Source organism: Polyodon spathula, chromosome 18, assembly GCF_017654505.1.
Source record: "Polyodon spathula isolate WHYD16114869_AA chromosome 18, ASM1765450v1, whole genome shotgun sequence".
Taxonomy (NCBI): Eukaryota; Metazoa; Chordata; class Actinopteri; order Acipenseriformes; family Polyodontidae; genus Polyodon; species Polyodon spathula.
The window spans coordinates 16,437,742-16,459,682 of record NC_054551.1 but is presented as its reverse complement, the minus strand read 5'-3'; the positions used below and the strand labels follow the sequence as shown (position 1 = coordinate 16,459,682).

General features: G+C 39.2%; 1 protein-coding gene across 1 annotated transcript in view; it reads right to left on the bottom strand.

Annotated features, from left to right (window-relative positions):
* Positions 1-21,941, bottom strand: part of frem1b (Fras1 related extracellular matrix 1b) — a 133,129-nt gene that overhangs the window by 16,458 nt on the left and 94,730 nt on the right. The window contains exons 21-27 of the mRNA XM_041217702.1: positions 19,773-19,917; positions 18,482-18,623; positions 18,030-18,225; positions 13,618-13,882; positions 7,563-7,977; positions 4,251-4,452; positions 3,767-3,911 (exon numbers count right to left, since the gene is read on the bottom strand). Coding sequence (XP_041073636.1) covers positions 3,767-3,911; positions 4,251-4,452; positions 7,563-7,977; positions 13,618-13,882; positions 18,030-18,225; positions 18,482-18,623; positions 19,773-19,917 — 1,510 coding nt within the window. The remainder of the gene's footprint in view (positions 1-3,766; positions 3,912-4,250; positions 4,453-7,562; positions 7,978-13,617; positions 13,883-18,029; positions 18,226-18,481; positions 18,624-19,772; positions 19,918-21,941) is intronic.

Sequence of the window (21,941 nt, the reverse complement as noted above, 5' to 3'; positions counted from 1 at the left end):
ATCACTGGCAATGTTACTGAATGGTGCTGCACAGACCACAGTGATATGATGTTTCTGTGTGGTGCCGCTCAAATCAAATCCAGATCGTGTTTGCTAGCTGCCGCGCAGTACCATTGGTGGATTAATGAATCACAACCAAGTGGTGATAACCTGTGCTTGACAGGAAAAATCATGAATGACAAACTGTTGTCTACGGAGGTATCCCGGCCCCCTGAACTGTTTGATCCCTCCCATATTTCCTATAAGGACAGCAGGTTAGTTTATACATTGCTCCTGATAAGCATCCTTCCTGTAGCCTATTTACTAAACAGTACATATAAATTTCAATTCCCTCACAGTATCAAATGATACCGTTATCACTTTTTGTCTTTATAGCATTTCTGTACTTCACTACTATTTTTGCTAAATAACTGGCTGAGACAGTAAAAAGGTATATTTTTTTATCACTTCTGTGATAGTAGGCTACTTTCTGTCAGCAATGTATTGTACGCTTCTTTGCCGAGTTCATCACTCTTTTCATACAAGTACATACAGATTGAAACAAACCAGTGTTTTTATTTAGTAGATTATATGGGAGGCATTCCAACTATGGCCAAAAGTTTGGAATCACCCTATAGAATTTAGTAATTTTACTTCATAAAGTCAAATGAAACCTGCTGAATAATGTAACGTTTACATATTAAATTACATATCGCCCTGTAGTTTTTCATCTGAAACAAAAACACATTGGAAATGAAAAAAAAAACGCTGTTCAATAGTTTGCCGGGCGGTAAATTTCACCTCTATAGTGGAGTTTCACCGGTCAACACAAGCCAAAAAAAAAAAAAAACAAAAAAACATTGTGGCATCCTTGCCCAGAACAAAGCAAATAGGCACAACTGTAAAAGCAGTGGGGGTCAAGGTTACCCCAGCTGTTTCTACTAACTTGGCTTGTTTATGATGTTTCCACTTTAAATGGCTGGGCATGTTTGATAACTTGGTGTTTTTGTTTGGTAAATGTAAATAGTAGCCTAGCCTTCTGAAAGAGTTAAGATGTGAATTTGTGTGCGTAATGGTTATGCAGTTGGAGTGAAAGTATGACTACTTAAGGTTAAAAATATATATATATATATGTGTGTGTGTGTGTGTGTGTGTGTGTGTGTATATATATGCACGTTAAAGTTATCTGTGCAAAAGTATGTGTGTTAAATGAAAGTGTCATAAAAAATGTGTTTGTTACTGTGACAGGGTGAAGCCTGTCTGTGTGTGTGTTTGTGGTGTTTACAGTGGATTTGAGTGAGTCTGCAGGATCTGTGAGTAAATGAGTTTGTGTGAGGAATGTGTGGAATGTGCCAGGACTAATGAGGTGTTAATGTTAATTAATCAAACTGAACAGACAACAAGTCCTGCAACAAAGCAATTGTCTGTCATTATAATATATTTTTTAATGTGAAAGTATATACTTTCGTACTGCTGGAAATACAAAAATCTTTTAGACAGTGATTGTATGTTGAACAAGACAAACCTGTGACAAACTCATTTTATATTAATGTAATAAGTATTTATTTTTGTTTCATATAGTATTAAATGGCAGTGTTTATATGATAGTGAAAAATAAATAAATTAATATCTAAATATTTGATATTTTGTTTGTATTGATTTATGTATTGATTTATTTCAATATTTACTAATGTTTTATTTTTAGAAACTATATAGGCTATACTTCAGCATAGCTAATTCTTAGAAATATGCACGTTCTTTTTTGTGCAGTGGGGACCACAAATAGCGTTACTCTCATCAACCAGCATTGAGAGGAACCGTACTTCCTTGCGCCAATAGGGGCCGCAGTGAGCGTTACTCTGACAGGAAACCAATTCTTTTCTGAACTCAAAGTCAGAATCTCAGAATGATGATGATGATGGTCATGATGATGATGATGAAGACGACTGACTCAAAAAATCTCCAAAATATAAGTCCATGCGAATTCTCACCTGGCTGACTTCATCTTTCAAGATACTGCTTATTTCAACTAATAGTGTAGCACTGACAGTATAATACAAAATGCTTGCAAACTGAAGGTTATAGTTTCAAATCCCATGCATGTCAGACCTTTTTTTTACATATATATAAAAATATATATATTTTGCAGGCAAATGTTCCATTTTAAAACAGATATAAATCATATAATATATAAATGATACAGACGTCAAAATAAATGTTTTCCCTAGTATATTTCCATGTTGAAAAAGTTAATTGTCATTAAACTCGGATGTCCTGTAATATGCATATGCATGGATAAAAGTGTGAGGAGTCTGCAAAAATCTGCAAAAAAAACATTGGGAGAAAAAGAAGGAGGAGAAGGACATTTCTACCTTACTTTGGCGACTTATTTCTGTTAACTGTATGACAGTGTGACAGAAACAGAATGATTCTTGGTTATAAATCTCCATCCCAACCTGTGAGGGCACTATTTAAAGGGAGTGCCCTGGACTGGACGGCCAGACAATTCATTCCCAGGGTTAGGCGGAAGTTGGCCATCTAGAAAGGGAGCAGAGCTATGGCACACTAAATCATCAACCTGAAAGGGAAGCGATGTGGCAGCCCCGGACTGGAGGAGTGGTTGCAATCATTAACCAAGGGGGCGTGATTGATGATATATAAGGGGACGTAGCGAGGTGATCTATTCCTTTGTTATGGTTAACGCTGAACCGGAAGGAGAACCATATTGTCTATTGTGAGTATTTTGTTTGTTTTGTAGTGTCTAATTATACTTTGTTGCTGTTATTAGATGGCTAACACTATCAGGAGCTGTCACTATAGGCCAGCACAAAACCCGAACAATACTGCACCTGTTTTACAATAAATTGTATTTGCACCACAAGCACTATAGAACTCAATTTTGACCGTGTTTGTATATTGTGTGTGTCTTAAATATTGTGTTTATTATTTCGGGACTGAACCCTGTGGGGTTTTTCTCAGCAATACGCATCGCTGGCTATTACCAGTTAACATTATTATTTACTGTTGTCAAGTGACTTTGGATTACAAATAAACCATCATTTCACCAATAACATTACTGTTGTCATTCTCTTGAGCACTGCATCACCTCTACACCTACACACTGCAAACCACTTTACCAGAGACAGGTATTGAGTTTATTTTCTATATTTCACCTAAGAGTTTTGGGAACTACAAAATAAGAAATGGTGCTTTTGGCTGATTTACTTTTGTTGCGCCAACACACTGAAAACACATAAACTATCCTTGCTGGAATGGATAGAGAGTCTGGCGGTTCTGGTGCTGATAACGTTGTGCAAGGAACTACCCCTCCTATCAGTATACCTAACAAAGAACTGAAAACTATTTAAAACATAGAGCATTTTCACAGGAAGTCATTCAGAGATATCTTACACTGATTTAGACATATCTCTAAATGAGCAGAAAGGTATTTTGAGATATCTCTAAATGACAGTTTGGCATACCATGCTAGCAAAACATTATTTAAAAATATCTGGAATTCAATTTGAGATATCTCTGTTTCATTTTTAGATATATCAAAATGAAATTACAATATTTTCAAAATGGCTTATTTACAGCTATCTCAAATTAATTTAAAGAGATATCTCTAAATGATCATTTATCTTGCCATAAACCTAGCACCAGATATAAGATAATCATGGTCTGGCTTTCGCAAGTCTCTTCATTCACAGAAATGAGGTGTTGTTCTCAGTGTGATGCAAGCCTCAGCTGAGAATGATTACACCTGGTAAGAGAAGGTCCCACTTACACTTCTGGCAGCATGGCATTGCCCGCAGGGTCTGAGACTTTGAACTCAAAGCTGTCTCCAGTGACCTCGATTGACGGGTTGATGACATAGCGGATAGAACGCAGATTCAAGTCCTTCTGGGTAAAGCGGCCCTTGATGTACTCCCCTGCAATGATGAAGACAATCCAGTCTCAGTAACACAATGTACTCCCCTGCAATGATCAACACCATCTGGTGTCAGTAACAGACTGTAGCATCCAGTCTCAGTAACAAACTCTACTCCCTTGCAATGATCTTTACCATCCAGTCTCAGTAACAGACTGTACTCCCCTGCAATGATCTTTACCATCCAGTCTCAGTAACAGACTGTACTCGCCATGGGTCAGTCTCGCCTTTCTGGAATGACGATGGGCTGGCAGGTTCTATAGCATTCAATTCAGCTGATTATTGGGGAAAGTGATTACAATGAAACTGGACCATGTGAAACGTGCTGGCAGTTGCAGACCTGTGATGGCATTCTCCAGGTACCCGGAATGGGGCGGTCTCAGGATTGTGAAGTCCAGCTCCTCGTCTTTGCTGTCCTGGTCCGTGGCTTTGAGAGAGCGTGCTGTGATGTAGATCACAAACCTGCCATCCTTCAGGCCCTCCACTGTGCTAGGTCTCCGTTTGGTAACAATGCGGGGGGAGGACTTGTCAATGTGATCCACCTAAAACACCAGCAAACAAAGAAGAGAAATACTACAGTATGCCAAGTGTGGTCTTGCCACTTCATTATACAACATAATCTTAACCTTCATTATCCTTCCAAACCTTGGCCAACAGGGCTAAAAGGCTGTCTTTTCAAGTCGCAAAAACTCCATCATCGTTAATGCTAACAGTTTCTAAATCAATTTTCTTACCGTGCACTTAACCACTGTTAAGATCTTTTGGTTGTTTGCCTGTTTATCCTGAATTAGTATAAAACAGTTTATAAAACAAGCAAAGATTTTCAACACAAGAAATGGGGTCAGTATTGCCAGTATTGCCAATGCTAAATAGAAGCATCAGTTAACATTTATAGTAAATGCTAACATTTGAAATGTGCAATTCTATTTTTAAATGATAATGAACTGTAGAGAACCTGCCTAAATGCTTCACAGGTGTTGTGCAGCCACTTTCAAATTGTAAATGTAATCTAGGAACAATTAGACAATCAAGCCATATGCACAGTTAATAATTCCCAGAATTGCTTATTAAATTGTTTATTAAAAATGACCTGTTGGCCAGACAATGCTGCATTGTGCTAATTTTAATACAGTCCTGTTGATGGAACCCATATTATAAAGTCTATGCAAACACACTTAAACACACTTATTATCTAGTTTAAAAATAGTTGCTAAAAACCGCATTTACAGTAAACATTTGTGGGCAATGAATTGCCTCTGATTTGATCTACAAGTTAAATTCCTTTAACTGGTAGATTTAAAGATATACCACTAATAGCCACCAGGGGGCAGCCTCACATTGTGCTATCATAAATGCCAACACAACTAAATAATGGAACATCAATGGCTAAACTTGCACACTAATATACAGGCACTTTTCATGGTCACTTAAGGCCCAATTTTGTGAAAAGGCAAAGGTAACCTTCCTGTGTGGAATTAAACAATTCTTACAGCATAAAAATTACTTTTGTACTTCAAAAATTAAAATGTAATTCCAACACAATATTTTACTTAAAATAAGCTAAGAATCCCTTTTTTAGTTATCCCCAGGCCTGTATAAATTTAACTCAAATGCTAACCCTATTGTAATGCTCTAGTTAGACCCCACCTAGAATACTGTGTCGAGTTCAGGTCACTTCACTACAAGGAATACATCACTGCACTCGAAAAGGTACAGAGGAGGGCATCTAATTCCAGGACTCAATGGTGGTGATGGGGATTGCTGTGCTTTCTTTTTAACTGGAAATTCCTGCTTTTCATTCAGTGGTCAGCATCTAGTTGCTAATTTCTGTAGTGGAAGGCTGCTATATGTATATATGTCCCGAGACGCAAGCTTTAAGTCTGTATTACAAAGTGTGACGACATTGTTTGAATTCATTCCTGTGTCTTAAAGGGAGCTGATAAAGTTAATCCAGGCCAACACTTAAGGAACAGTACACCTAATCACTGTTAGAGTAGCCTGAAGTACTTTGGTATGTTTAACATACACATTCAGAATTGAAATAATCTGTAAAACATGTATAATGCTTTCTATATGCATATAGCTCACAAGAAAACACCAGTAGTCTGCCCCTCAGTTGTTAAAACTTTAAACTAAGACGTCAACTCATCCAACTGACAAATGGCTCCCCTCCAAAGGACTGGGAGAAGTTTCCAGTTTTCACTTTTTTCACCTGTGCTGCTGACTGTTTCATCCTCTGAGAAACACCTTCCTGCAGTTGGCCAAGACATCAGCTGCTCCAGGGACAACGCAGAATTTCTAAGTGGGGCTGTCGCTGGGGGAGGCCCAGGACAACACACCAGGCAACCTGGCCATGAATATTGTTTTCAAAAGCAGCTACCTGAATCGGGCAACAATTTACAACCCTTCTCCAGGTTATTTGTCAGATTGCTAAATCAAGGTGACTTTTTGCATCTACTTTTTGGAAAAAAAGTTTTTCATTGTATTTAAAAAAGAAAAAAAAACACCCAGTCGATTTAAATATTACAATATTTTGTATTTCTTAGCAACCATAGATGATGATAGTTTCTCATTGGGTCTGGACTACTAACATGACCCAACCACACTCTTCCAAAAAAACACAAAAAACTAATTGAAGAGCAAGGGGAGGGGGACTTAATTATGGTGGGGTTTAGCACCAATTTTCAAAATGATTTTCACAGCTGATAAGAGAATAATGAATGGGGTTGTGCATGATATAAAATAATGAATATTTATGTTGTGTATGATATAAAATAATGAATATATATATATTATAGTGGGCTTTCATAAGCACTGTTTCATGCTCACCCTTCCAACAACCCCTACAACAACTAGCCATGGACATGGTATTGTTCCAAATCAATAGCCTGTGAGTAGAGTTAGAGTTAGATTTGGCAACTGGTAGGTTAACAAGATGAGAGAAGTGTGCCTTTGTATTGGGGCCACACCTTAAGGGAGCTGGCTACAGAATAATTAAGATACATTGCCTTCTGAGCTTGTGCCAAGACAATCCCTCCTGCTTTCACACCTTCCCTCCCTCTCTGCAGATTTAATGTGGAAGCACTTGTCATATTAACACTTAGTGACAAACTCTTTTAATTACTCTATTCCAGTTGCTTTCAGCCAGTCACTTTCACATGTGTGGACCTTCATACAAAGACGGTTGCTGGCATTGTGATTTTGTTGGTTTACTTGTTTTTTGTTTTTCTTTAATTTGGGATCTTTTTAAGTACAATGCTACAGATAAAAACAAACGTGAACTGTTACTGTATGCAAATTTCCTGAATTAAAGTACACAAATCTAGTAAAGAATTTAATGATTGTAAATAAATAAGTTAATTTGTACAGTTGACACTCATGACCACTGGGTGGGCAAGAAGACCGGAAGGAGAAGATGTTTTATAAGGGTCAACTTTACATATTAACTTATTATAAATTGTGAAGACAATCCGTAATAATTTAACAGTATACACTGGTAATCAGCTGCAGTACCATGTACAATATTTCTTGCAAGCACATTTTATTGCCAGTGCTAATAAAGCTTATGGTGTGCTAATGTATCTTTCAGGTAATATTATTGTATAGTATTCTGTAGATGTATTCGTCAAATTAAAAAGAAAAAGATACCTACCTTTATAGTAAACACTACAGGCTCCTTTCTTAGTTGTCCGTACAGCAGAAACCCTTCGTTGGTCCCATCAGACACTGTGAAGGTGAACTGGTCAATTTCCGCCTGGCCTCCGTTGTGTTGGTAGGTCAGGTCCAAGTCATTCACGTCTGTCTGGGTGAAGCAGCCCATGGGCAGGGCCTTCCCCTTCAGAAAGAGCCTCCCGTGTCGGGGCTGCTGGGTAATGGAATAGGTCAGGTTGCCCACCACAGTGTCAGGGTCTGTGAGTTCAAGAACCTCTGAAGTAATGGTCACCATGGCGCCCTCCAGTAGCTGCAGGCCCTTGTTGCTAAGCAATGTAGGCGGGATGCGGTCCGTGTGCTCAATGACAAACTTCATAGATCCGTTTTTGGTTGTCAGTCCATTGCTAACCACAAAGCTGTTCATAAACAAAAGAGAAAACACAAATTAAACAAATATATTAAAAATACCACATGCATGATTTTTCATTACAAAACCTTACAACAAGCAACTTTGTACTGTCATGAAATACCAGATAACTAATATATTCTTATGCTTTAGGTTCACTTTTATCAAGTAAAAAATGGCATCAGTGACCAGTGGAACAGAATTCAGATAAGAGGCAATCTGAATGAGACTTCCCCTAAACTGAATACTCATGGTGGCTGTTGATCACCTCCACTTAGCTATTTCTGATCAGATAATCTTCAAACTTGACTAAACACAGCAACAACCAATATACCCCACACACCCAGCAAGAACAGCACGTGAGAGGTTTTATACATCACTGAACACAAGCTACGAGAAGGACAGTCCACCTACACTAAAGTTTTACCAGGTGGCCAGCACTGAATGGTAACGTGTCCCTCCAAACCAGTGTAAATACTATACTTTGTTAACCACTGTACCTATGCAGGTCTTCAGTCAGGAGTGGAGGGGCTACTGAGAGCCATTATGTATTACACCAGGCCACTTTTATGGCTTGAGGAAAAAACTACTTTGAACAAATGAATCCAGTCCAGTACTACTGCAGTGGCATGTGGCATCACCACATTCACATTGATTGATTGGCAGTCCCCATTGCAGAAACCTTTGTTGGGGTAAAATGATTTACATAATGTTGTTTCAGCACGGGTTTCATTTTTCTGTCTCTTATGGTGTGCTAATGTACCTTCCTTTGGAACACTGCAGGTGGATTCATAATGTTGCACCCTGCAGTATCACAGGGGCTATGAAGAACATGAGCAGAAGATAAGAAGACGTAAGAGTGAGAGGAGGCCATTCAGACCATCAATGCTCGTCCAGTTCCTATTAGTTAATTCATTTGTCAAGTTGGGTTGTAAAGCGTCCCAACGATTCAGTATCAACGATATGGTAAAGTTTTGATGAGAGCATTCTCAGAGAAGTCTCAGCTGTGCCTTGTCATAACCTTTGTTTTGTACTCGACACTTTGACTGCATGAACAGCTGTGGCCAAAAGTTTTGCATATGAGACAATCAATGAATTTTGTTTCATGAATTTGAATGAAACCTGTTGAATAATGTTATGCTATATTGAATTACATATGGCTTTGTAGTTTTCCATATACTTAACAGAAAAATTTAAAAAGGTGACTTTTCTAAATCTAACATAAAATAATGTTTACTATTATGGCTTCCAGACTTTTGCAATATCATTTTGTAGTTTCTTTGATTACATGATGTTAAATAAAATATCTAAATTACGTTCATATAGTTTTTGTTTTATAATTATGTCTCAATCCTAAAATCCTAGGTGATGCAAAACTTTTGGCCAGAGCTGTATTTACCCCAGCATTGTGTTTGTCTTTTTGATTGCTTCCCCACACTGGTTTCTGACAGTGATGAGTCTATTATAACACCAAGGTTGTTGTATAGACCTGAGACTTGGATTGCATACTATTCACCTAATGACATTCTTGATTTGTATCCAATATGTATGCCTGACAGTTAGCTTGGCTACTTTCCTGTTACGTATTTGATTACTGTCCTCTCTTCAAATATATGCAAATCACATGCATGAGAAAGCCGTCTCGCAAGTGTAGCACTCCATTTTATAGAAATGATAATCTAGGTGGTGGGGCATTTATACAACCCCAATCAAACCTCTCCAGTGAATATTTTGGTATGCTGAAAAGAACCATGCACACTTCAGAAATAGTATTTTATTGTTGTACCCTGAATATTATCAATTTACTACCAAGCAGAACAACATTTTCTGTTTATCATGTTACCCCTGTAATGCCAATGGTGGCCCAGTTCACTGTAGCAGTACTGTACTGGTTTTCCTTATTAACACTGCATGTATAATTAGAATTGCATTTGAACCCAAGCATTTCTGCTTGAAAATAATTAAATATAATAAATAATGAATATAATAATACTCCATATATTCTCCAGTATGCAATCATGTTTCTCCACTGATTCAAGATCTGCAAAGGTACAGGCATATGGAGTCACCAGCCACTAGAGTTTGGCACCACCGTGGACAGCATGCTGATTGTTTACTTGTTTTGGAGCAATCCGTGGCCATTCCGCAACATGGAACAAATGGTAAATGTTGCCTAAACTTTCTAAACAGAGTATCCTTCACATGACATGTATTCAGTAACATTCAGTGGCTCTCAAAAGTATTGGACTTTTCCACATTTTATTGTGTTACAACATGGAATCAAAATTGATTTAATTAGGAGTTTTTGCCACTGATGAACACAAAAAAAAGTCCATAATGTAAAAGTGAAAAATAAAATCTACAAATTGTTCTAAAGGCCAAGAGATGGTTAGACTGACAGACAGACTGTTGGAAAAGCAGACAGACGGAGAGATAGGTATCTAGAGAAACAGATAGACAGAGACAGACACAAAGTTGCAGTAGATTTACAGAACTATAGACAGAGATCCACAGTCAGAAAGACAGTTAGACAGACAGATAGATAAACAAGACAGGTAGAAAGACAGACAGACAGGTAGATAAGCAAGACAGGTAGACAGACACATGGTCTGAAGTCTCCCAGTCATCTTTATTGCTGTCTCTTCTATTGAGTGTGTGAGGCCAGGCTTCACCTCAAAGTCAAGACAGATTAGGGGGTAGGTGGGGGAGGAACAGATGGTGGAAACACAGCAATGACCAAAACATCATCATCAACAACAACAACAACAACAACAACAACAACGGCAAATAAGAGAGGAAGCCGTTTCAGAAATCCCCTGCACTCAGCAGCACCTTCCTTCCCCAGTGAAAGCGGGGAAGAAAAGTAAGGAGGAGCTGTGAGAGAGCTGGCACGGACATCAGGCAACAGAAGGGACGAGACAGAAACTGGCACCAGTTCTACATGGCGGGGGGAGTGAGCCACTGGAAGTGCAGTAAACAGCATCAGAAGGAAGATGAATTTAGAAAGAATTATGGCAGGCTGCTCTTCTTTTATGGGACGCTCCCTTATTTTGGATCTGTCTCCTGGGAGAGATTATTCACCTGTTTGTTTTTAATTTTATTTCCATATTTCCAAAATAACAGACCACTGGTGGCCATATGACTGAATTGCAGAATTTCTACCAACTATAACTTGGTGATTGTAGCTAATACAATTATTCCATACATCATACCTGTTGTGTACTTCAGTTCATTATGTAGGCCTCAAATATGGGGTGCCATGTGTAAAATAAAAAGCATTAATAATTAATAATAATTTTCCAGATTTAGCCTAAATCTTGTATTTTTTCCCCAGATTTATAAATGTGAAAATATATATATATATTTTTTAAAGGTGTACATTCAGATATATTTTATAAATATAGTTACAAGATTTAACATTTAGCTAAATATTTAACTGGCCAGCTAAATGTGGAGTTTGTATGCAAATGAGCTCCGCTCACTTTGTGCTTTCACGCAAATTGATTGGCTCTTGTAATGCTAATCGAGAAATATGCAAATTTCAGCATTATAAGAGCCAATCAAATTATATATATATATATATATATATATATATATATATATATATATATATATATATATATATATATATATATATTCACAACATTTATAAATCTGGGGAAAAAAATACAAGATTTAAGTTAAATCTGGAAAAACACATGGCACCCCATATTCAAACACATGTTATAGTAAAGTCATGTTTACTATAAAACATTATATATAGTACTACACTTGGTTAAATAAATCTCTGTTTGCAAGCCATGCTTTCAATTACTGTTGCACTTGCTTGGTCATTTAACCTGGACAGTGAAACCGTCCCACCCATTTACTGGCTTCTTACCTCTCGTTAGTCAAGCAGCTTTTTCCTGTATTAGCCGAATTGGTTTTTCGAACTTTGACCCAGAAGACTAATAACGTGAAATGACCCAGGAAGTGTAACAGAAGCTGAGAAGCTGTTTTAAACAGAAAATACACTGTGGAACACAGACTGTAATATTATATTTCTTTAAAAACTGAACATTTGGAACAAATGAATCTAATGGAAGTACAACACAGGTAAGACTGATGGAATCATTGTGTTACCTATGATTACTTTAATGGCTCTGCCTAATGAAATAATTCCATCAATTATGTGTTGAGCAGTGAGCCAGTTTGTATTCCTGACTTGTCTGTTACCGTGTAAAATCATCTTATTGGCTGAAAGGCATGTCAGTCATAAGAGGAAGCAATGAATTTGTTAATAACAGAAAGGAAAATGTTGACAATTTCACTCTCCAAGTGACCTAAGAAGTGTAAAGTAAAAAAGATTAAGATTAATATTAAAAAGATTAAAAATATTAATAGTATAATTATTATTATGTATTTTTTTAATTATGACATCATATTAATAATAAGATATATAGATATATATATATATATAGATATATAGAGTATTCTCTCTCTCTCTCTCTCTCTCTCTCTCTCTCTCTCTCTCTCTATATATATATATATATATATATATATATATATATATATATATATATATATATATATATATATATTGTTATATATTTGTTTATTGCTCTCAGTAAGAACATATGTGATCTACACTGCAAAGTTGTTGACAATTCCACTCTCTGGGTTACCTAGGAAGTGCAAGACTACTTTCAGGTTTTATGGAACCAGATATAAATCTGTGTCCTTCTTTCTTTCAGGACTGCACATACTTTATGTGATCTATATTGTGAAAAAATATGACTGGCAGGTGAGATTTGTGGTTATAACCCCTTTAAAATATATACAGTAGACTCCTGTTAATCTGTGTTTCAATAATTCAGGCTCAAATCGGTCCCAATCTGCACTGATTATTGTGGGTCTACTGTATAACATTGTCTTAACACACAATTTGGGTTGTTTCAGGATTCCATGAAACAGAATCCCAGTAGCACTGCTTCAGCGTAACAGTAGAAATGTTGACCTAATTACAACCCATCAACGTGACCTATATCCGCAAGAAAGCAAAGAACCAAAAGGTTTTCGTCAAAAGGAGAGTAAGAGACTGATTTACATGCATATGCTTTGAAACCATGACCCTGGAGTGCAGGGTGAGTAATTTAGGCATGGTCGGAACCTTGTTTGCTGATTGGGTATTTGGCCTATGCTCTCCCACAGGGTTATGGGGAAATATTGTCTGTGGTTCATTACATCACATAGTCCCTACTGGGCAGGTGCCCAACGAAACCAGACAAAAACCAGGCTGATTGGGTTGAGAGTACTGGATAGAGGCCTGTTAATGCCTATTAATCATTCTCAAGGAACTTTGGTGAAATGCATTTTTTAGTTTACAAGTACCACTGGCTCTATTTCTATATTATAGGAGTGTTGTCTTTTTTCACTTTCCTTTTGCTTCACTTTGTTGTCCTCCTGTCTGTCCAAAGTCGTAAGAAGACATTCCTATACCACCAGAGACATGGTCAAGTGTATAAATGAACTTAAACACAATACACCACTGGGTGAACAAATACTCCTGTACTACCAGGACATGGTCAATTGTATTACTTAACTTAGACTGAATACAGCACTGGGTGTACAATCAGGGACCTGGAGCCCACCTCTTTCTCCCTCTTCTCACCTGAAGGAGTCTGCTAGTGTCTCGTGGCTGTTGTCGTGCACATAGCACACTTTTTGGGCCGCCACGTCCAATTGGCTGAAGCCTGCGATAGGCACACCGGGATAACTGATGTACTCGATGTGACCATGCGCAGGTGGCACTGAGATGGCGTACATTAGCTCCTCGGCTTTGTCAGTGCCATCTGTTGCCAGGAGAACATCTGTCGTCAAGGTCACCCTGTCACCCTCTGTTAGAGTTACAGGTCTGGTGAGAAGAACAATGTCACCTTGGAAAGTAAAGTGAGATACAAGAGATTAGTGACTCTGAATTGTGACACTTGACAACATTGAGTGTAGATTATAGCTTCTTTATAGAAATTGAAAGCTGCAGTATCTGCAGTAATGATGTCTTTTTTTTTATTTCTTTTTTTTTCTTTTTCACAATTATTTTTTCATTAATTTCCGATTTTGTCCGATATCCAATTATTATTCAACCTGGCTCACCGCTGCAACCCCTGAACTAACTTAGGAGAGATGAGGACGAGCACTCGCTTCCTCCGAAATGAGTGCCGTCAGACATCAGCTTTTTTTGCTCTGCAAGACTGCTGTGCAGCCATCTCAGAATTTACAGCGTTGGAGGACCAAGCAGTTTTGAATTGTGATGCCTGTTCACACCAACCACAGGGGTGGCTGGTGTGTGGTGAGCCAAGGACTCCCCAGCCGACCTAACCCCTCCCTGGCCAGGCAGCGATTGGACAATTACACTGTAAATTTTTATGAACAGTGAAATAATTATGATATTTCGAAGGATTAGGATGGGATCATCTGGAAAACAAAAAGTCACACCAATATTCTAGCTTTTTTAGGGTAAAAGGCATCAGATTTTACCAGTTTCCGTAACACTGAAAATATGAATTTGCTAGCTGAAATGTTCTATAAGGCAAGAGCTGTTGTAGTAGCCGCATCATTACTTCCCTTCACCTCTTATTTACATGAGCCAGATTCAAACTCGGCCCTCCAGTGGCAGTCATGAGATTGGAGTTAACTAGCCCACTGTATTACCTATCCACCAGTTCACAGCTAGGAGCTTTTATGTCAAGCTTGCTGGCCATAAAATTGGTAGGAGTAGATATGAGTTAAAAAGATAATACTGAACCAATTTCCTTACATATGGAAGCCTGTATAATAGAGACGAGATATAAAATGTATGTTACTGTTTTTCTGTATAAATATGGCAATGCTATAGGGAATCATTAAACACTGTAGATGGAAAGATAGATGCTTAAAAAATGTATTTTATTGAGACAAAACTCAGCTACTAGGAATCGGTTGAGCTTACAGATAGATGAGCCAAACAGCTTCCTCTCATTAATAATTTCTTATGTTCTTAATCGTGTATTGTCTTGTAGGTTGTTTGCTGTACTCAGAAACACAGTGCACAGTGGTCTTTGAATTGTTTAGGTTGTTTGCTGTACTCAGAAACACAGGGCACAGCGGTCTTTGTGTTCCCTGCTGCGGTCACTGGGATACAGATTCCATAACCAGTTGGGCCCCTTCTGTCATCCAGCTCTTGAATCATGACAAGCAAAGCAACAGATATGACAGGCTTCAATAGAGGGCTGCTGGTGCTTCAGTATTCAAGACTGCAAAACTATTGTTGCAGATTTTCACCTTCATCATCTTTGAAGGATTGGAAGTGTAGGAATAGTCATGTGTGCCTTGTAGACATTTAACCTGCACTGGTAACCCTTACGGAGAGGACAGTTTTCTGCAGGACAGTCTCATGTAACCTGCACTAGTAAACCTTATTGGCAGTGTTTTGCAGGACAGTCTCATGTAACCTGCACTGGTAAACTTTATTGACAGTGTTCCGCAGGACAGTCTCATGTAACATGCACTGGTGAAGCTTACGGACAGGTAGTCTCATTTTCTGTGTAGTACAATAGCAGGTGTTTCAGTTCCACATCTTACAGGCCCCAAAGTGGATGGAAATGCAGGGTTTGAGGTTTTCATTTATTCATGGTGAGTTTGGATTATTCCCGGCTGAGTCAGCACTCTCATCTTTTCCATTTTAACTAAGATTAACCAGATTAACTAAGGTACTGTACTGGTTCACTGCACTATTCCAGAATCCACTGGGAAGGATGTGAATAAAGCATGAGTCAGAACAAAACATAAGAAAGAGAGGCTTCAGGAGGAATAATCCTTTCATTGCACCCAGTAAGAACTGCTAATATTGATTAGGTTAATGGTAGGGTTGAGGCTAGGGTAATAATTATTGTGAAATTTAAGGGCTAGTATAAGTGTTTTGCATTATTCTCTAATGTTGCTTCTATGCAAATCATTATTTGCTATACCATTATGTTCCTTAAATCAGTGAGGGATGCTACTAGCAGCAAAACTGACTACAGTGAAGAAATCTCCAAGCAGTTCAAAGCACTGTGTCAGGTCATATGTATCAGCGCCTAAGGCTAAATACTCGGTGGTATTGAAAAGTGACAGCAAGCATGTCGTGGTTCAGTGCTTGCACGTCCTGCAAAGCGAACATGCCCAAGGAGGATGGGCACTCTCTGTGTGTGCGGTGCTTGGGTATCCAGTGCGCTACTTTGGCCCGCAGGGATAAGACCTTTTGCTTTTCAGCCCTAGGTGCTTCACAATAGGCTGATAGGGCCACGGGGGCGGAGGCTCTGTTGTCGACCCCTCATAGCTCCTCCCCATCTCCACAAGTGAAGTGGATTAAGCGCTCAAGGCAGCCGAAGGACATAATGGACCTCAAGGCACTGATGGCCCAGATCCTGGAGTTATGGGGAGTTAACACCGCCTGGGGATAGTATGCCATCGCCTGGGGAGGCCTGCTTGCCATCACCCAGGGAGGTCTGCTCGCCGTATCTTGTATTTGTTTTTTATTATTATTATTATTATTATTATTATTATTATTATTATTATTATTATTATTATTATTATTTATGATTTCCATTACATGAGAGTAGATGTTAAAACTTCATGCTAATTTGAACTCGGCTCTCGCCAAGATACGCACCAACTAAGACACAGCTTTATATCAGCTTTGCTTTCTTTCTATTGTGCTTGAGATCGCCAGCCAGAATCTTTCCGTCTCAACCAAAGCCAGTTGTTGCTCCTCTCTACTGCTTCAGATAAGTTCTTCACTGTGCAACGCAACTCTTGGCCATTGAACCTAACATCCCTGTGAAACCGGGTTGTAGAGTGTGCCACAAATCCTCAACTACCCACCTCCACTGTATTTTATAATGATGACGAAAAGCCAGTGTTTTGATTTATTATGTTTCGCAGGACGAGTGAGGTGCCGTCCTCCATTATTTGTTATTTTAAAAAAACTTTCTGAGAATACGTTACTGTCAACTACTGATTATTGAACTAGCTGACAGTCATGCAGAATTAATAAATCTGTGCAAAATGCGATGAGGGATAAGAAAATTAATAGCTAGTTAATCCCTTGGTCACCACTATAAAGACCTGCTGCTTTGGCTGCACGAGGTTGGTTGTTCAGAGTGGAGAACAGGAAAGAGAAGAAATTAAATAAAATATAAACAAATGCTACTCGTGCGGGAGGACTCACACGATACTTGTTTTGGGGTTCGTCCCATGTCTGTTTTGGCACCCATTCCATTTTGTTTTTTTCAAGTGTTTTGTGTTTAAACCTTTTGTTCATTTATAATAAACCAGCTCATCAGCACATTTACCATTCACTAAACAGTCTGTGTCCATTCTCTTCCTGGTCTGATGTCACCATCAGTCATCCTGATCACAGGGCCATTTCCCTTTCCAGGTGAAATGACTGAAGAAGTAAAAGACAGTCTGAAAGCATGGCTTGTGTAACAGGGCAGAAACCGGCGACCCTGCGCACAGGAAGCAAGCATCTAAACCACAATGCAAAAGAGCTTTTAATCTCCTCTCATCTCACCAACAGGGGACTGCACAGAATCCATAATGGCAGTGTATCACGCAACACTGCCCAAGTTTTCTTTAACTTAGTGTAGTACCAGATATCACATTTTCAAAGGAAAACACATGTTTACTATAGCATGTGTTTCTTTTAAGATTGCACTTTTTAGACCTATATAATGAATGTATGTGCATGACAGGGGCATTTTATTGAACAATTTTGTTAAGTATAATACTTTAATGTAGTGTTTCTAATAATTATGGTAAAGCATATGACTAAATTTCTCATAGATATAGACTATGTGAACATCAATTTCAGTTTGAATTCTGCCAAATATAACTGTGTTGAGACTCCATCAAACAAGGCTTTTTTAATCTAACCCCCAGTGTGCTGTATAAGGCCCTGCCCTCTTGCCCTCCTTCCCCTCTGCCTTGTCCCCTGCCCTGCTGCCACCCTGCCCTCCTGCCCCCTGCCCTGTTACCACCCTGCGGGACAGGACACCCCTCTACCTTTGTGGATGTTGCGCAGGGAGATATAAAAGCTCTGGGGAGGGGACTGGTTCGCCAGGTCTGTCAGGTAGAAGCGGAAGCTGTCGTGGCCCTTGGAGCCCAGGATGGTGGTGTGTAGGTACCACAGCCGGTTCATATCCACCTCCTCCTGGGTGAAGTTCATACCCGGGTACAGGGGCACCCAGCCTGAAGGCATCTACAAAACAAAAACTCAACACTGAACAGACCAGTCTCTCATTCATTCAGGACAACCTCCACAACTGGAGACCAGGACTGGGGGACACAGCTTAGGACAGAGGGTAGGAGTAGTGAGCATGTGGAATGGCCATATTGTATTTGCTGAGCTACTGGGATCTTTTAAGAACAGACCAGGCACATTTCTGAGATCAGACAGCTGCTAGGATCACACAGCACTGCCCGTTACACTAGCAGCCCTAAGTGAAAATCCTGACCTTTAATTGGAGTTGTCCGAACGCTGGGCTGGAGTTAATGATGTAGAGGAGGCTCTCTCTGGGAGTGTCCTTGTCTTCAGCCTCCAACAGCACACTGGAGATCACCTTGTTTTCTGCCACATCCACCTCCAGACCAGCATTCCTGAAGCAGCAGCAGACAGAGCAGACAGCTGAGACAAGAATGAGTGAGCAGCCGGGACCACCTGCACAGGCTTCTCCATGTAAAATATCCTCTTGCTACACCAGTGCCCACTCACTCACTTTAATTATGTACAGTATACTCTACTGTGAGTCCCAATAATCTAGGATACACATATTTATACAAACATCAGATAACATTTTCATATTCTATGCTGCTGAGTGGTTTTAATTTATTTTTTACTTCACTGCATTCATTTAAATCCAACAACTGTTTTACCATACATTTCTGAGCTTAACAATGCTTAACTATACTTTACCATGCTTGTACAATGCTTTGGTACACTTTGATGTGTTTTTACTAATCACTTTTATAAGGGTAAGCAAATGCATATCTTAGACATTCTCAACCCAGCTGTTTAGTTAAGTTTTAAACATACTTTCTTTTCCACACATTGTATTTAAAAATAATAGTCCACGAGCATTCATAAAGTGTTGAGTTTATTTCACGCATGATGACGGCTGTAAACAAGCCACAAGTCCTTTCTGCCTTTTCATTCATGGAATAAGTACTTCTGTTATTCTGAGTGGCAGTATACCTAAGGTAGTACCAATACATAACTAGTCAATAATTAAAGGAGCAATATTCACTTCCTGTACTGTCTTTGTGTGACAATATGTGACCTACAGCACATGAAGTAGGTACCAGGAATAATTATTTTTTGATCTGCAGCGTTGTACTTGACATCAAATTAAAGTAAAAAGACCAAAACATTTGTATTATAATGGAAAGGGGACTCATCTTGAGACGAATTTTAAAGCCTTCGATACAGCTCATTTGGAAAGGGCTGTAAGAAATCAGAGCAAACTCTGTGCTCATCAACAAAATGCAGAAGGACAAGGAACAGGCTTGCAATATCTGCCAAAAATAGGAATTATTTCTGCTTTCATGGCGCTTACAAGACATCTATAGGCTGCGTGCCAGCCAAAGAACTCCTGATCCAAAGAATATGTAAACAGGGGGCTTCACCAAAAGAGCTACTGAAGATAATGTCAAAACTCAGCCTCCCCATGCCTCTCCTAGGTTGAAACCCCTCCCCCCTTGACTTTTTGCTGACCAGCTTGGAATTTGTCCCAGGGCTTAGTTTCTTACTTCAACAGCTGTGGCTTTTCATCGTTGACTGGTACAATGTGGATGTACACTGTCCCCTGGACTATGTGTTTGCCATCTGTCAGCTGAATGGTAAAGCTGTCCTGGAGGGTGTCCGTGTCATCATGCATGTAGATGATCTTCATTCCTGTGGAGGGACAGGCGAAGGCGAGCTAGAGGCACACAACATCTTAAAGATCCAGACGCTACAACTGACATTACACTTTTTTACATTACTATTTCATGATATTTGCAATCTTTCTGAGTGTGCTAAAACCTCTATTATCCAAATTATTATCCGCATAATCAATTACAACTGTGAAATTGTTTGCATACCTTTTCCAGTCAAGAAACCTCCTAAAAGATATTATTCAGCCCCTTTACCTGTAAATATATAGCACGCAGTACTGTACTGTTCTGTAAATATATAGCTGAAGAACATGTTTTCTATGACAACACAGCAGAAGAGCACATCACACCAGCCAGGGTATCAAAGGGGCTGTTTGGATAACAGAGCGTTTGAATAATGAAGGTTTTACAAGTGCAATTGCTTGAATGTTGAGTTATTAGATTTTTTTTAAGACCCATTTTTAAAAGCTCAGCTCTTTTTTAAGTTACCCAAACTTCTAATTTCTCATTTCAGTTTGTGACACAATTTCTATATCCGAGTATATCAGCAGTGTCCCAATAATTAGATTCCTCACTAAATGGGGCCTTTGTCATTTTTACAGCAGGTTTATTTGAGTAATACAAGTCAAATTAATCAATGTCATCATAATGCTGTATTTAAAATATCGTATTTGACAGATGAATAAGATCTTATATGAATAAGATCTGAATAAGAGCTGTATCACTGATAATGACAGATGCTTTCCTCACAGGGCTGTTTATTTGAATGCAGTTACTATTTAAATAGAAAGTGAACTGCGTAATGGAGCAAAGCTCTAAAAATGAATGGGAGTTTTTTTTTTGTGTCTTGAGCCTTTCGGCACACCGTACTTCAATCCCGGCCGCAGCAGCATTGGATTGAGTGTCTGAATGCAGTTACTATTTAAATAGAAAGTGAACTGCGTAATGGAGCAAAGCTCTAAAAATGAATGGGAGTTTTTTTTTTTTTTGATGCTACATATTTCGACATATCAGTATGCAGACCTACCCAATAGAATCGAGCCGATATCCACTCCCTTGTCAGCTCTGAGGTGCCCCGCAAAAGGGATATCAAGCGCCAGCCTCATGATCTCAGTCCGACAAGACGGAGGAACGAATAATTGTGTTACAGGCTGTCCTGTGCCCGCGGCTAGATTTACTCTATACGGTAATTGCCTCTTGACATTGAAGTGTGGATATACTAGCACCTCAGCGCCATCAACATCCTTACCTTCAACAGACCAGGCCTGCCCCCAAGTGTGCAATAATGATGGGTCATTATGTTGGCCCCACACTATGTCCGCGCTTGAGTACCACATGTCCCGTATATTCAGAGAGGCTGGAGTAGCATCTGCCCTAGATGGCCCAGTAACCTTGACCTCTTGGTCACACTGCATTCTGACTCTCTTTGACAAGCATTTGTTACCATCTGAGCACTCTCCCACTAGACCCCAGCTTTGTCTCAGCAATGCTCCCTCCTATTTTGTGGTCCTTCTCTCTATTTATTTTTCTAGGATGGAAAATAGGAGAAAATACTTCTGTTTGAAAAGGAAACACATCACCAATGTGTTCCTTTTTCTTTTTTTTCTGCCATGTTTACATGTGTGGCTGAGACTGCCATTATTTGTATTAATTCTTTGAATGTTGGCCAGTCTCGGCCCAGAATAACTGGATGTTGTAACCTTTCTGCTACCCCTACTACCAGATGATGTTTTATCGGTTCTACCGATAAATATACTTTTAGTATGGGGTATGCCGCTGTGTCTCCATGGATACAGGAGATACATGGATTCATCTGACCTCGTGGCCACCACGACACATCGCCAAAGAGAGCTGTTCTAATCAAGGTTTACTCACATCATGTGTCCATTAATGCGTGGGTTTTCACATTACCTAAAACCACATCAATCATACAAGGCCCATCACGACCATTTTCCCCACGCATACTTATCTCAGGTGTCCAATTAAATGCATCCACGTCACACTCCACAGCAGCGGGGCATGACCTGGCCAGATGTCCCGGTT